Source organism: Ovis aries, chromosome 9, assembly GCF_016772045.2.
Source record: "Ovis aries strain OAR_USU_Benz2616 breed Rambouillet chromosome 9, ARS-UI_Ramb_v3.0, whole genome shotgun sequence".
NCBI classification, from domain to species: Eukaryota; Metazoa; Chordata; class Mammalia; order Artiodactyla; family Bovidae; genus Ovis; species Ovis aries.
In genome coordinates this window covers 86,801,680-86,819,156 of record NC_056062.1, presented here as the reverse complement: position 1 = coordinate 86,819,156, position 17,477 = coordinate 86,801,680, and the positions used below count along the sequence as shown (strand labels likewise).

Below are 17,477 nucleotides of genomic sequence, written 5' to 3'. Positions count from 1 at the left end.
TTGAGGGTTGAGTTCTTTTAGGATTGATTGATTTGACTTCCTTGCAATCCAAGGGACTCTCAAGTGTCTTCTCCAGCACCACAATTTGAAAACATTAATTCTTTGGCACTCAGCCTTCTTTGCCTTCTCATAGTAATGTTTATTATCCTAGCCAGTGTTGTAACTGGAGCACTGTTTTTGCTTTTAGAGGATAAGTGAGAGGAATAAGAGTTTGTAGTAGCAATTAAGAGTAACTGGGATACAGTTGCCCAGAGTCTTAATACTACCTAAAAGTTTAGATTAAAGACCTTCAAACTGCATTCTGTGTTGTTGGTGTTGTATGAATAAGAGTAAGCTTTAGAGGTTTATTCCTGTGTATAAAACATTAATAATACTAACATGTGGTTCACCCATTATGTGTCAAATACGGTTCTGAGTGGGGCTTCCCTGGTAGCTCAGTGGTAAAGAATCTGCCTCTAATGCAGAAGACTTGGGTTCAATCCCTGGGTTGGGAAGATCCCCTGGAGAAGGAAATGGTAACCCACTGCAGTATTCTTGCTGGGAAGTCCCCTGGACAGAGGAGCCTGGCAGGGTGCAGTCCATGGGATTGTAAAAGAGTTGGACAACTTAGTGACTGAATAACATCTTGCACTGCCTTTAGAAATCAGTCCAGTTTAGCTCTTCATGTCGTGGCACCATTTTTTCTCTTGGTCTTTTCTAATTTTTTTTCTTAAGTTTACCCTTTCATTATGGTAATATATGAAAGATTTGTATAGTCCTCCATCCCTTTTTGGAGTGGGGCTATAATTTTTTAATCTCAAATACATCTAAACACTAAAGAAATTATTTCTTCTGTTAAAGCTTGTAAGTATTTTAAGAGTTAAACGATTGAAACACAAAAGGTATGGTGGATGGAGCTCATTCCACTCTGTCAGCTCCTAAATGGCACAGTGTAAGGTCTAAGTAATTTAAACTAAATGTCTTCAAAGCTTTCCTTATACTTTTTTGTTCATTAAATATTGTTTCTGTTCTTATATTTTTGTCTCCATTTTTAAAAATATTAGAACATTTTAGATAGCTACAAAATATTGTGTAGTATCTGCACAAAATTTTCAAGTGAAGTAAACTATAAAGGACATGTCAAAAGTACAGAATGTCTGTCGCTGACAATTCTTTAGGTACCACTTGGCATGGACATGAATATGTTATATTGCTAACTACACTATTGTCAACAGATATTCTTTTTGTGGTAAGCAAAAATCATATTATAATGAGTTATACTTTATGGAATTTTGCTTATTTCAAAATATAAAAGTACTATTTTAAGCACATATAAAGAAGAATATATACACAGTGATGGTCATATTAGATATGAGTAGTTTAGCAGTTTTGTGAGGTATAGGTAAATTTTGAAAGCACATGATGTAAACCTACTTATCACAAAAAGTAAAGTGGATGTACTCATTCCATTCTTTTATTCTAAACGCAAAAAGTATTCCTGTTTAATTTTTCAAATCTTAGTTTCTTTTAAAACTTGTGATATTATGCTGAACCCTCAGTTTGTGTTGCTTATATGTGTATATATACCATTTATTCTGGTCTCATGTCTAAACACAGTAAATATAAAGAAAGGCAAACAATTCCTGGATTTAAATTACTCTTTTCCCTTCCAGATTGCAGATTTCGGTTTATCAAAATGGCGTATGATGTCCCTTTCACAATCACGAAGTAGTAAGTCTGCACCAGAAGGAGGGACGATTGTCTATATGCCACCTGAAAACTATGAACCCGGACAGAAAGCGAGGGCTTCTGTCAAGCATGATATATATAGGTACAGTATGTTACTTTTCCTCAGAGTTCACTTTGCCTAAAGTGAAGCAAAGTCACGAAGTCGTGTCTGACTGTTTGCGACCCCATGGACTGTAGCCCACCAGGCTCCTCTGTGCATGGGATTTTCCAGGCAAGAGTACTGGAGTGGGTTGCCATTTCCTTCTCCACAAGATTAATCAATCAGAGTTTTACAGCTACATTTTTTTTTTTTTTGAAGCTACAGTTTAAAAGTATGATTCTTAGGCTTCTCTCATAGGTGTGGTGAAAATAAATTAGAGGCAGTGGTTAATAGTCTTCAAATTAAAAATACCTTGCTTTAAGGAACTCCCTGGCACCTTAGTGATTAAGATTTCGCTGCCATGACCCAGGTTTAATCCCTGGTCAGGAAACAGATCTCACAAGTTGTGCAAAGCAGCCAAAAAAATAAAAATAAAAGCATATAAAAATAAAGGTGCCTCGCTTTAAGCTACTTTTACATCCTTAAAAAAATATTAAAACTTGTCTATTATTTTATAATATTCAAGGGCTTTTATCATATGTGACCTTGAGAGAGGGAGGGAAAAGTGTGAATAACATTTAACTTTACCAAAGGAGACAGTACTCACACCAGAAAAAAGTCAGTAGAATAGGGCTACATGAGACAGTCTTTTTTTTACTCTTTATTTTGTATGAGTAATAAAATCATGTAATTAAAGGACATAGTATTAATGAATCATCCACAAGTTATCCTTGCCTATTACTTTGTTTTTATTGTACTAATTTCCTAATTTTTCAAATTGAATTATTTTCCTTTCAAAGTAAAACTATATAAATATTCAGCATCTTGGTTCTATATAGTGATTCTTTAAGCAGCATTTCACTACATTATTATTTTCAAAAATGGTATCTCCACTGTCAGCTTTTAAAATCAGTACTATTTAGTTTATTATGCATAGTTACTATATCTATATTTTATCTTAAACAGCTATGCAATTATTACATGGGAAGTCTTATCCAGAAAACAGCCTTTTGAAGGTAAGTGTACTTTGACTTCCTTATTATGACATCATGTTGGTAAATCACACTCAGAACTATCTAAATAAAGATCACCTATTTTAAATCCATCTACTATTCATTTTGTGGAAAGCACACTAGAAAAACATAACAGTTTATCAAGGTGAATCCCATGTATATTGGAAAATACTGAATTAAGGATCAGAAAAATATAGATTTGTTTTGTTCTGATAGTAATTAACTCCATTATTAAGCCGCTGAATCTCTTTAAGTCCTCATTTTTTTCATCTGCAAAATAAGAATTTTGAATTCTTCTAAGGTTCATTCCAACTATAAAATTCTTTATATGAAAATTTAATTAGTGCTCCTTTAAAGACCAGCAGACATTGAAGAATAATTTTCACATTTTCTGATAATGTTGTCTGTTCCTTTGAGGTTCGTTTAGGTCAGTTTGCTGTGTAACAACCTTAGAATCTCAGTAGCTAACAAGCTAAACATTTATAATATTTCTTATTCACACTAGATGATTAGTTGCTGTGACTTCTCGGCTCTGCTAGTTCTACTCAGCTCTGCTGAGCTCTGCTTTGCTCTGCTGTCTTCATATTCCATTGGCCAAATCAAATCACGTGGCCAAGCCCAGAATTAAAGAGGTGAAGCTATAAACTCCTCCTGTAAGTCTGGGAATAGCTGGGATATAAATATTCCTTTGACAGAAAGGGAGGTAATGAATTATACCTAAGATTTTTAAGATTCTCTGATTTTCATTTGGTTGAGCTTAGAATGTAATTAATATGTTAGATCATAATTATTTCTAATGAATGAAACATATTTTCATTTGTTTTGACAGACGTCACCAATCCTTTGCAGATTATGTATAGTGTGTCACAAGGATATCGACCTGACACTAATGAAGAAAATTTGCCACTTGATATACCTCATCGAGCACTTATGATCTCTCTAATAGAAAGTGGGTGGGCGCAAAATCCAGATGAAAGACCGTCTTTCTTAAGTAAGTGTACAGTTTTAATCTGGACCTTTTGAATTGCAAAAATACCAAATATGCTGTAAATAAAGTATTACTTGAACAGTCACACAAGTTAGATGATGAAGTCAAAAAATTTGTTGTTGTTGTTTTTTTTATTTAGTTGTTAGATGATGAAATTGAAATGGTAAGGAGAGACTGTTGGCTATCATAAAAAGATTAGAAGGTTATTCCAAATACAAGTTTTCAGAGAAAGAACATGATAAATTTAAGTTTAGGAGCTATTTGCTACTGTGTAAAAAAATTGATCAGAGAAGGGCAAGAGTAGAATCTCTAGACCAATCCTGGAAATCAAAAAATCAGATAGAATTAGAGGTAGAATGGATCATCACCTAAATGTAAACATAGAAAATCTTCATGACCTCGGATTGAGCCAAGAGCTCTTATATATAACATCAAAAACAAGATCTATTAAAAAATTTTTGATAATTTCAAAAAAATTGAAAAATTTTACACTTCAAAAGATGCTACAGAAAATGAAAAGACAAGCTATAGACTGGGAATCTTCTTTCCAGCTAGAAAAAAAATTAAATATACTTTGCATTCAAAACTTATGTCTAGTGCTTATCCGCATTGTGCTCAAAATCAAAATTTGCTGTAATAATGGATTAGCATGTTCTCTCTTATTTCCAAGCACCATTTAATAGGAGATATATATATATATATCTTTTGTCCCCAGTGCCGTTTTCAAACTGTAATTTCTTCTCCATTCCCTAAGGATTCTGGCTTTTCTGAAGATCATGCCATTAGTCAAAACTTACTTTACTTCTCGCCAGCAAGAATACTGGAGTAGGTAGCCATTTCCTTCTCCGGGGGATCTTCCCCACCCAGGGATCAAACCCTGGTCTCCTGCATTGCAGTATGATTCTTTGGGTCAGGAAGATCCCCTGGAGAAGGGAATGGCTACCCACTGCAGTATTCTGGCCTGGAGAATTCCATGGACACAGGAGCCTGGTGGGCTACAGTCCGTAGGGTCGCAAAGAGTTGGACACAGTTGAGCAACTAATAGTTTTTTCTCTTCTCTAGGACTAAGACTAATACTCACTTAACTTCTCTGCAAACTTCCTAGCTTTTCCCTATTGTTTATTGAAAACACTGGCTTCGGGCTTAGTGACTTCTACGTCCTGCATTGGTCAGTGCTGCTGAATATTTGAGAGGAATGTTCTGCAGATCTCTGGAGTTCTCTCTACGTGTACTACTTCTCTTTCCTACAGTGTCCCATAAACTCTCTCTGCTTTGGTCTGCCCTAACTCTAATCCCTGTGTCTTCAGCTTTGAGGTTCCACCAGGCCTCACCTTATTTGCCTATCCCTGTAGTATAGCTGGAAATTCTCAAGGCAGGATGCTTGGGCAGTCAGGCTGTGGTAGAGCTCACCTCAGTTATTTCTCTTCACTCAGAGATCACTGTCCCTTTTTGTTGCCTGATACCTAGTGTCTTAATAACCACTGTTTCATGCATTTTGTCTGACTGTTGGATATTTAAGACAGGAGGATGAATTGGTCCTTGTTGCTTCATCTTGTCCAGAAATCAAATTCATTGGTTTTTCTTTAATAGCTAAAACTGAACTCTAAACACTACTTAGCATTCTGTTATGTTTTCAAATACATTCTCATAGATCACCTATTCTTAAGTTGTGGTACAGGGACCCTGGAGGTGGGGTTGGTCCCTGAGACTTATAAAGGATTCACAAAATCAAAACTTTTTCAAACTAATAAATACTAAGGTATTATTTTCCCTTTTCACGCTCATCCTCTGGAAAAATAGTTTCCAGAGACTGAATGAGGTGTGATGATGTCATTGGGATAATGTAATGTATTTTCATATACTCTGATGTTTTAAAATGTTCTCAGTTTTAATGTCTAATGTAGTAAATGTCAGTAGACACTATCAATATACACAAAAGCTCTTTGGGATAATTTTGAAGTTGTGAGACCCAAAAGTTTGAAAATTACTGTCCTAGATAATCATCTTGAACTACTGTAGGAGATGCGTAAGTTCCATACTTTATGTTCCCAAAGTGGAGATGAAATCCTGTTTCAGTCTCCAAGAAGAGGAGCATGGGAGGAACATTTCCAGCTTCTGTCTGCCCCTCAACGCTCCTGCTCATCCGTTAATTTTGGAGAAAAACTAAGCATACTTAGCTAATCCATTCTCAGTTTTCTCCTACTTTTGAAGTTAGGTTGTCTAAAAGATGCATACATTTTTCTGCTTCCCCATATGGAAGCAGGTGAGGCCTGTAGCTGAGTGAGTAAAACTCAGTTGAAGGGGCAAAACATTACTAGTAAGCCTATATGCTACAGATCTGAAAAGGGATATAATTCCATTTAGTTTTTATCTGTAGTAAGGGTGTTATTTTGATCACCACCTGTCATAATTGTGTAGCTTTTCTTAATAGATTCTGAACTCAGGAAGAGAAGACAGAGGTAATCCATATTGTACCTTATCTTCCCTTCTTAAGCTTCCTACACCTCATGTTCCATGTTTCTTTTGAGCACTGAGAAAATAGAAACCATGAGAGAGAACTCCCTCATAGTCCCACTACCAGATCCATCAATTTAGTTGTACTTGACCTGTCTTCCTGCTTCTCTCTTTTACAGTGGAAAGAAAAGTGTCCTTATACAGCTCTCAGCGGTGTTTCTTCGTCTCTGGATGCCATCTCTTCCTCTCTGCAGCAGTCTGTCCCTTAACATTCTCTCTCTGCTCTTGCATTGCCAGTCTCTGCCTGTGCACTGGATCCTTCGTCTGTCATACCGATCTGTTATACTATTAGATCCTACCTTTATATAGGACAGAAATTCTTGACCCCCTATCATCCTTCAGCTACCACCGAATTTTTCCACTTGAATTTGGATCTAAACACTTGGTAGGAATTGTCCATACTTGTTGTCTCTACTTCTTCCCTTCTAATTTGTTTATTAACAGCCTTACAGCAGTCTTCTGTTTCATATTGCCACTAAAGCTGTGTTTGTTCAAGTTACCAAGGAAAGCAGTGTTGAAATACTGATTATCTCAGCCTCTCAATAGTAGTTTTGGCTGACTCCTTCCCTCCTTGAAACTTTCCCCTTGATAGCTTCCAAGGCACAAGCGATCATGCTTCCCTCCCTGTTATCATCTCTTCCTCTCTCTTTTTTTCTTCCTCTGCTCAGTTTCTAACTGTTGAAAATGGCTTAGAGCTAAATATGGGTTCTTTACTGCACTTTCTCCCTTAGACAATGCAGTCCAAACCGTGGCTTTTATACCATCTCTACCTTCTTGATGCTCAGTTTTATTTCTGGAGCCCTGACCTCTCACTTGAGCAGCATGTCTATATATTACTGTAGTAATAGCAGAATTATGATGTTTCTCCTTGTTGGCTATTATTAATCATACTGCTGTGGCTGTTCATATGCACGTGTGTATGTGAACATATGTTTTCATTTCTCTGACCTATGAGTGCAATTGCTTGATTGTGTGGTAAATTTATCCTTCATTTTAAAGAAATCACCAAGCTGTTTTCCAAAGCAACTGCATCGTGATACGTTCCTGCCAGCAACGTGGGAGGTTTTCCTTTTCTCTGCCTCATTGTCAGTACTTGTTATTTTGTCTTTTTTATTACATCTATTTTAGTGAGTATGGAGTGATACCTCACTGTAGTTTTAGTTTGCATCTCCTAATGTCTAATGGTGTTTAAGCATATTTTCATGTGCTTTTTAGCTATTTGTATGTCCCCTTTGCTAAAATTCAATCCTTTTCTCATTTTTAAATTGGGTTATTTGTCTTAAGTTGTTAGAGTTCTTTTTCTGTTCTAGATATAAGTTCTTTACCAGATCCATGATAGGTAAAAGTGTTCTCCCAGTCTGGGGCTTGTCTTTTCATTTTTCTTAATTGCATTGTTTTTCCTAATGCATCATTTTTCTTAATGTAAATGTTTCAACATTTTTGAAGTCCAGTTATCAAAGATATTTTATGGATCCTGTTTCTGATACCATATCCTAGGAATTATTTGCCTAACTCAAGGCAATGAAGATTTCCACTTATATTTATATTTAGGTGCATAGTCCGTGTATGCATGCTAAGTCACTTCAGTCACGTCCCACTCTTTGCAACCGCATGGTATGTAGCCCACCAGGCTCCTCTGTCCATGGTGCATAGTCCATTTCAAGTTAATTCTGTGTATGTTGTGTGGTAAGAGTCTAAAATCTGTTTTCGTGTGGGTATCCAACATTTGTTGAAAAGACTGTCCTTTCCTTGTTGAATTATCTTAGCAACTTTGTCAAAAAATAATTGACCATACTTGCAAAGGCTTATTTTTAGACTCAATTATATTCCGTTGATCTGTCTTTATTTAGATATATCTATCTTTATGCCTATAATAAACATTTTGGCAGTAAACATTCTAATGATTTTGAATGTCGTCAGTTTGGGAAAAAATTGACTTAAGGCCTTATCACTTAATATTAGCATTTATGTTTTTCATTTTAATGGTTATAAGCAACCTGAGCTCTTTTTTTCTCATTTAGAATGTTTAATAGAACTTGAACCAGTTTTGAGAACATTTGAAGAGATAACTTTTCTTGAAGCTGTTATTCAGCTAAAGAAAACAAAGGTAAATTATCATATGAAATGTTAGAAATGTAAAACTTTAAATCATGGAGACTTTTAGTTTAGTTCTTTTTTAGAGGTTACAGTACTGAGGCAGTAGAATTTATTAGAGAATATGAATGCGGTCTTAAATCTGTCACCAAAGAACTTCTCCATTTTATTCAAACAGCCACCTCCAGATTTCCAAGACATTTTCAGACCTCCCATATATCACATGTAAATTTGAAATGTGCAATGAGTGCCTGAATTGTGTATAATTATCACCCTAAATTACCACAGTTGTTGTTGTTTAATCTGTGTTTATTTCCCAAAAGTTTTGATACATACACAGTAAAAGATGCCTGGATTATTGTACTTATCTTTATTCAGGTTTCTTGGGTTTTTCAGATGTTTATTGCCAAATTAAGCTATAGAATTTTTATTAATAATTGAGACCAAAATGTGAATGTTTTATTGCTTGTGTGTTTTTTTTTTTTGTTTTCCCACTCAGACACTCCATTGTGCATGGACCAAAGTAGCAGTTGATATGAATTACCTAGAATGGTTGTCTCATTTACTCATTCTGGCTCTTGTAAATCAGAACAACTGAAGGGACCTATTACTGCAGGGTTTTCTTGCTGTTATCAAAAATTGTTTAAAAAGCAACTACAGTTATTTGGGGACAAAGTCAGCTTAGTTTAACACTTGCTGGGTTTCCCACTAAATGACATTGCTTGCCTCTTGCAGTTTGTGGATCTGTTAATGTAATTTTGGTTTAAAAGGAAAGGGCATAAAGGATAACCATAAAATTTTGGTTTAAAAGGAAAGTACATAAAGGAAACAACTGCCCTCACTCAAACTTAAAAAAATGTTGGCAATATTAGTGCCTGAATGTTTTGAGGAACTGTGTTTTAATATTTTGATAAATTTTAATTGACTTCCCTGCTTCTGAGTAGATGGTCTTTTCCAGAACATTCCAGTCTTTCCACTTCTCAGTAGAAACAAACTTCTGATAATATTTCTTTTTGCTTTGTCTTTTCAGTTCCCTTTTCTCTCCTTACAACTTGCTGCTCTTCTGCCAAGCAAAGGTGGATAGAAGGATCTGTTTTCTTGTACCTTTCCTACAACCTTGATTATAAGAAACTGAACTGGAAGAGAAGCAGTTCAGTTCCTTTTTTGTCCCCAACCAACTTAAATACTAGGATCTGTGTTTAAAACTGTTAATTTAGGGGGAGAGATTTTTGCTTCTTAAATAAAGTAATTTAAAGTGTTTATTTTTCAAATACTTGAATATCATTTAATAATAGCATTACTGTCTTTAGTCAGTGTTTTTAAGTTGCGGTATTGTTTTCACTCAGAGTTGTTTTAGTTACGCTTTTCTTTTTTTGGAATCTTTGTATCAATTCTGTAAAACTCTTAGGGAAAGAATATCATCTCCATTTTATAGACAAAATAACTGAGGTATAGGGAAGTAAGTCACATAACACTCTACACAGCTAGCTAATGGCAGGGCCAAGAATAGAATACAGATTTAATAAGATAATAAGATTTTTCATAAAGAAATTTCTGAAAATATCACCATTTGGGGTGAGTTGTTTTGTTTGAATTTCGTACATTTTTTCATTTTTTCTTTGAACTGGCTCCTATAATACATGTTTTCATGGATAGCGTCTCTTATATCTTCAATAGTAAAAACTGAATCAAAGTTTTTTCTTCATATTTCATTGTATTTCTTTCTAGGGTCTGACTCATAAATAACTTTAATTAACTGATCATTTATGAAAAATGATGTTTGTAATTAATGATATTGCATAATCAGAAGTATTTTAATAAATTTAAAAGCACAGAAAAGATTTATGTAACAGAAATGGATCTAAAGATGAATTTAAACAGTTCATATAAAAATCTGCTATGGACTGCTATCGACTGCTATGTGCAAAATACTGTCAGATAGATTATGTACACAGATGAATAGTAGTTTTTTTCTCTTAAAAGTTCTTAGATGTGTTACAGAGCAGACAGTTGTTAAGTGTGAATAATGAAGGGCTGGGTATGGATCCCACCAATTTCTAAAGTTCTGTAGAGCAGCTGATATTATGTTGGTTTGGGGAAGAAAAACAGACTGATGTGTTTGTTTTTAAATCACTCAATAGTGATGGCAGCTAATCCAAACCTGGCTTAAAGAGACAGGAGTGAATCACTAAATGATTTTAGTACAAACGCGTAGCAATTAAACAAATCATCTGCTTATTAATGGATATCATTTATCAAATGCTTACAAAGTAATTTTAGGGCCTCTGCATATATTACTTCTAATCCTTGCTGCAGTAATCCACAAAAATAGTTTACAGATAAGTAAACCAAGATTAAGTCTCATGCCCTGAATCAGACAGAGTTCCTGGCATTCTGATCAGATCTGATTGGCCCCCATCTTTCTGTTAGGTCACTATGCCTCCTTTACTTAGTCCAGCCCTCAACTTCTTATCATTAAAATAGAAATAATAATAGTACTTAGAATCATGGTGCCTAAAATATAGTAAATGCTTAATAATTATGGATAGATAGATATACACACAAATTGAAATATATAAAGTACTTAGATTGAACTAGGTACTTTATTATCTCAATCTCTGGAATGATCCTGCATGTAAATATCATTCCATTTTAAAGGATGAATTTGTTCAAGGTAACCAGGTAATATGAGACAGAATTCAAAGCATATATCTCTAAAGTTATTTCCCCTATTCTACACTATCTCTACCTTTATGTTAGATATTATATTCTCAACTGATTGAGCTTTTTTTTCCATTGATTTTGCATAAACATATAAAATATGTTAAGTAGATTATATTTTACTCATATAACCTTCTAATCGCCTCTAATTCAAACACATGTATGATGTATGTATGTATGTATTTCGGTTACAGAATGCTTCAAGAACTGTTCACTTAAGTGACAAGAAGAAAAGGGAGTTATCTCCGAACATACCTGTAAATTCTGGTCCACAGGAGGTAAAAAAAAAAAAAAATTATGCTAATTAAATTCAAAATGTGAGAAGAATATGAAAAATCATTTAGTCTATCTCGGTCTTTTATAGATGAGAAGCTCAAGTCCAGGGAGGTTTTAGGATTTTAAGATGGCAGTCTCCAGTTTGGTTCATCTCATCAAATCCCAGTCCTCACTTCTTTCTGAGGCATTGAATTCTGTCCCTGTCATCATTTTATGTGAAGACTGGTTTCCCAGGGTAGTACATCGCAAATCACTGATACACTTCTGCCACTATAAGCTGTACTACCTGCTTTGTTCTTAACTTCTTACAATGACTGGATAAAGGGAAAATGCTATTTATGTGGCTATTCAAATAGAAGGATTTCTTTAGTAGCATTTATTCAGAATTATTTCATATTAATCATTTCTTTTAGGAATATATATGTTCTCTATACAGATTCAGAAAAGTAATAATACCTTCAAAATGAACCATAAAACACAGTATATAGTCTTTACATATGCTGTCTCTTGGATCTTTGAGCCCATACATGCACGCTTTTAGATAGGTATACAGAAAGAACCTGAGGACCAGATTATTTAAATGACTTGTCAAAGGTTAGGCAGTAATTCCACAACACAGCTAGGATTGGAGCCAAGTTCAATATTACTTCTTCCATGAATTTCTGCTCCTCCGTGTTGAAGGAGCCTGAGGCTTGAGAATAGGCATTTGATCTGAATCAGTATCAGGTAATCAGAGTTACAGATCTCTAGTTGTTCATCAGTTGGACAGTCTGTGAGATTATATACAAAATATTGAAAAAATAATGGTTTCTAATATATTTAACTATTGCCCCACCCACTCAATTGACCTGATAAATCAAGTTCACTTTGCTTTTTATTTCATATATGTGTTTAATTTTGTAAAGTATAATTTGTGTTAGTCTTGAGTCTTTGTTTATAATAAGCCAAAAGCAAGACCTGTTTAGAAATTAAAGCTGTATAACTTTTTAAATAATTTTGCATTAACATAAATAATTTATCTTCTATTTATTTTAGGAATCATGTGGATCCTCTCAGCTCCATAAAACTAGTGGTTCTCCTGGAACCTCAGTGTCCCTGTCAACTCCTCAAGACGATGACTTTTTATCTGGTGTGTATATTTTTCAGTCAGTTATTACTTACAAGTTTTCAATTTTCTTTCAAGATCATATTCTTGCAGGTAGTCATGGTTCGTATGGAACATGTCTTTCGTTTGCATTCATAACTTATTTTTTAAAAGTGACAGTCTGAAGATGTAAAAATAGTAATGGGATGTTAAATACATTTAAGTATAAAAAGCATTCTGTTAGACACTACAGAAATATTTTTTTTAATATCTTATAAGAAAGAACAAAAATATTTCTCAGTCACCATAGTATTAGATAAAAAGCAATATATTGTATGAGATATAGGGATGTAGAGCTATGGTAGTATAGTGGAAAAGTAACATTTTTTACAAAGTACTTTCACAACAACCTTGTGAGGGAGATATTCCTCATTTTACAGATTCTTAAGATCAAGACTGCTGGATCACATAGTTAGTAACTGGCAAATCCAAGATTTGAACCCAGGTCTTTTTGATAAATATTTTCATGTCACTCTACTACACCATGTTGTCATCACGAAGAAATTATTTCTGGCTGAAAGTTGGATCTGTAGTTATAAAGGATGGGCATTCCAGGCAAAAGGAGCTACATAGAGGCAAAGAAGCAAGAAAACCCAGAGAACAGTGAGTAGTTGGGTCTAGCTGGCGAAGACGGTGAATGAAAGGTCATCAAAGATGAGGAGGGTGGAGTCATCAGGACGAATTCTAATACTAGGCTAAGCCATTTGGACTCATTTGCTTGAGTAGGAAACAACTATTGCAAATTTTTGAACAAGGGTATGTGTGACATGATAAACTTTTTTGCTTTAGAAAGATTCATCCTGGCTGGAATATGTAGGATATTTTGGAAGGGAAAGGAGATTCGAGGTGGGGAGCCCAGTTAGGAGACTGCTGCTGCTGCTGCATCGCTTCAGTCGTGTCCGACTCTGTGCCACCCTGTAGACAGCAGCCCACTAGGCTCCCCCATCCCTGGGATTCTCCACACTGGAGTGGGCTGCCATTTCCTTCAATGCAGAAAAGTGAAAGTGAAGTCGCTCGGTTGTGCCCAACTCTTGGCGACCCCATGGCCTTCAGCCTACCAGGCTCCTCCGTCCATGGGATTTTCCAGGCAAGAGTACTGGAGTGGGGTGCCATCGCCTTCTCTGAGTTAGGAGTCTATTGGTCTATTAATGTACTCCATGAGAAATTATGAAACCTTCTCCAGAGTATAAGAAGCGGAGAACGGTGTGAGAAACATTACAGAGGACACACTGATAGGACTACAGCTTTTCACTTGTAGGAGGGAATAGAGAAAAAAAAAGATGAACATAAAGCTAAAGCTTTGAACAAGTTTAGTTGGAAGAACATTGGTGCTATTAACAGAAATAGGAGTTGAAATGAGTTTTAGAGCTAAGATGAATAATTTTTTTTAACTTTTTACAGTTTGAGGTGAACATGTAAACACAGGCACATATGAGGGTTATATCCTGTTGAAAATCCAAGACTTAAGGTTCAGTGAAGACAGAAAATTCAATTACATGGATTTGGGAAGAGAGGTGACCATTGAGACGTTGATGTTTAATAAGATTGCCAAAGGAAACTGGCAAGACATATATATAAATTCACCAGACACGTTTGAAGTACGGAAGGGGGAAGATGACACAAAAGGAAAAATATGATACGATATAAAGAAGTAAAATCCTATGATTTATAATTTATATAGGACAGACAAGCACAGACAGAAATATGGTTTAAAAAAAATTCATCATAAACCTTTTTGATCTAAAAACTATTTACTTGTGAGTTAGGTTTATGGATGAGCTTATGCAATGAAAATGAAAAGACAATTAAATTCCACCCTCTGTGTGATCCAGACATTCATATTTTAGCTAATAGGAATATTCTACCCCTAATGGAGATGTTGTGTTTTATAGGAAAAACTGAAGATTTCTCTGCGCTGTGTCCGTGTTCAGTGATTCACAGTCAGGACAGAGACATCTGTGTGGATCATCGGGCAGCGTTCTGTAACCACAGGACTGCCCCATGCTCTTCAGCAATAGTGAATCCTCTCTCAGTTGAGGGAAACTCAGGTAAATCCGTGCTGTGAAACGCTTTGTAAATGATGCCGTTTACCTCACAACTGTGCTATCCCAACTGTATATTCAATAGATACACTATTTAATGTTCAGTATTCTTCAGTATGTTATATATGTACTGTAAATAGGGAAGCACTCCCAATCCCTGAAGACAAGAATGTTAACATGTAAACACAGGCCTAAATGGTATTCCATGAACGTCTATCTAGGGAGGGAGGGCTCAGAGGAGGTGTGACTTAATATGTCACTAAAGTTAATATATTTTTATTTATCAAATATTCAAGTATCCTTTATGTTTAAAAAAAAAATCTGAAAAAAAGTTACCTTTGCCTCCATGACCTACAAAGAGTAAAACTGCAGTGCATTTTCTTGGAGGGGAAGGGAGGAGATAACCCAAATATCAGATTTGTTCCTGAAAATTAATAGCATCCTTCAAAATAGTGCTGTTCCATATTAGCATAATTACAGAAAAATTAGATTTTATGTCTTATTATTTTGTTTATCATCTGATTTTACTCATAGCTATGTATCTGTCCCCACTTTTTTACCTGTCATTGCTTTTCTACAGGGCGATTTCAGCCTGGTATAGCCCAACAGTGGATCCAGAGTAAAAGGGAAGACATTGTGAGCCAGATGACTGAAGCCTGCCTTAACCAATCTCTAGACGCCCTCCTGTCCAGAGACTTGATAATGAAGGAGGACTATGAACTCATTAGTACCAAACCTACAAGGACCTCAAAAGTCAGACAGTTATTGGATATCACTGACATTCAAGGAGAAGAATTTGCCAGAGTGATAGTACAAAAGTTGAAAGATAATAAGCAAATGGGTCTTCAGCCTTACCCAGAAATACTTGTGCTTTCTCAATCACCATCTTTAAATTTCTTTCACAATAAAAGCCATAAAAAGTAACTCCTTCCAAGAAAAGAAGTCAGTGTATAAACAAGTAATTTATATTTTTTTTTGCCTTGATAAAGTTGTTTTCATGAGATTCATTTGAGTATTTAAAACTTTAATGCAGTTTCTTCTTCAGATAAATATTAGTTTCCTTCCATGATATTATAGTATTTTTTTAATTAATACAGTAGAAAGTTTGTGTTTTGCTGCACAGTTCAATTTTTATCTTTGGTTAATTAAAATATTTTTTCAATTAATAATTATATGTTTCTTATACAAAGTAATGTTTTCAGGTTCCACGTGTTTCTCATGGAAACCATTTTCACATACACTTTCTTTGTGGATTATTTGTTGTTTGAGATGCTTGGCTTTTTGAAGTGTACCCCTTAGACTTAAATCAGAGGTAGTATAGCATTCTTATCCTACAGTCTTGGGTTCCAGTCCTCTTCAGAGTTGTTCATTAAGCTCTGTTATCCACATTACACATTTAAATGTTATTTATTGACCTCTTTAAAAGATTGTTTCAAAGATAAAGGAGTACAGCGTATAAAGAAAAACAATCCTTCAGCATGTGCTTTACTCCTGTTTCTAGCCTGAACTAACAACCAAGATAACAGCCAAAATTAACAGATTGATATGTATCATTCTATCGCTTTCTTCCTGTTCATATTTGAAATATATGCTCGTTTGGGGAAGGATTGTTTCTTAATATTATCATTGTTATAACACATCATACTTCAACCTGATTTTTGCATTTAGTACATCATGTGAAGCCTTCCAGATCACATTCAAGCTTAATTAATAAGTTTTGATTGCTATATAATATTACTAGAGCTATTTTTTTTTTCATTTTCTTGTTCAAATCAATGATATATACAGTGTGAGGTGTTTTGCTTTTTTTTTTTTGGTTAATGGGTTATGTCACTAAGGTGAAAACTAATAAGGAATAATAGCCCTTTTCTGAAAATGTTTATTAGCAATGTCAGCAAAAAGTGTGATATAAGATAAATTTGAAAGGACAAACTTTGAAGTTGGGCTATACAGTATGACCCACGGTTTGAAAAAAGTAAAATCAGTAGATGTCATTGAGGCAATTAAATGTTTTATTAAAATAGGTATTTTAGTCTCCATTTTGGAGCTGGGCCTCTGGTGCCTCATTACTATGTCTCTGAGAAATATGGCAGTTACTAGGGAAAGGCAGAAACCACGCATATGAGCTATCTTTTATTATATCTTATTTTTAAAGTGTCTGGATAAAGATTTAATTTGGGAAATGAGGGAGAAAATCATTTGGAGGTTTTCCCCTTTATACAGTTTTTTTTATTATTTTGAATCTTGATGGCTTCAAATTAACTTTTATCTCAGTTTAATGATGTGGTATCTGGATTGATAAAGTGAACTTCGCCCTGGGTTTTTCTTTTTGTTTGTTTTTTGTTTTTCATTTTCTGCCCAGATCTAAAAACTCAAGATTTCCAGTCTGTATGCTTAGGACTACGTGCGTATCAGCCACTTTCTTCCCTAACTTAATATATGGGAAGCACAGATACAGTCGTCCATTTCAGCTCTGCAGACTTTTTCTGCATGAGTAATAACAACGTATTGACGAAGATGGTGATGACAAGGATCAAGATGAATCTACAGTGAGCTCTCAGTACCTAGTAGAATTGTTGCAGTCTCAGCAGCCAGTTTCCATTATACTAATACCTGATAATGCAGTGATGTTTAGGGGAAGGTGCCACAGGGTATTCTGAGTCTGACCTGTCGGTATAGCACAGGGCCTGGCACAGACGCTGTCTGAATATCTCCTCAGTGAATGTCACTGGAATGAAAGCTGGAGAAGAGAGAAGGAAGAGGTTTCCTTGAAATCACACTTCCAAGATGTAATGCGAACACAGCTGGTAGTGGATGAGATTGCTTTAGGTAGTATGCACACAGCACTAAATTAACATTTTAGTCACATAGGAAGTTC

At 35.1% G+C, this 17,477-nt stretch overlaps 1 protein-coding gene across 1 annotated transcript in view; it reads left to right on the top strand.

Moving 5' to 3' along the window:
* RIPK2 (receptor interacting serine/threonine kinase 2) overlaps window positions 1-16,919 on the top strand; it is a 34,738-nt gene extending 17,819 nt beyond the window's left edge. The window contains exons 4-11 of the mRNA XM_012184164.5: window positions 1,653-1,810; window positions 2,774-2,823; window positions 3,650-3,811; window positions 8,344-8,429; window positions 11,332-11,415; window positions 12,449-12,542; window positions 14,450-14,605; window positions 15,180-16,919. Coding sequence (XP_012039554.1) covers window positions 1,653-1,810; window positions 2,774-2,823; window positions 3,650-3,811; window positions 8,344-8,429; window positions 11,332-11,415; window positions 12,449-12,542; window positions 14,450-14,605; window positions 15,180-15,523 — 1,134 coding nt within the window. The 3' untranslated portion in view covers window positions 15,524-16,919. The remainder of the gene's footprint in view (window positions 1-1,652; window positions 1,811-2,773; window positions 2,824-3,649; window positions 3,812-8,343; window positions 8,430-11,331; window positions 11,416-12,448; window positions 12,543-14,449; window positions 14,606-15,179) is intronic.
* The last annotated feature ends 558 nt before the right edge of the window (window positions 16,920-17,477 follow it).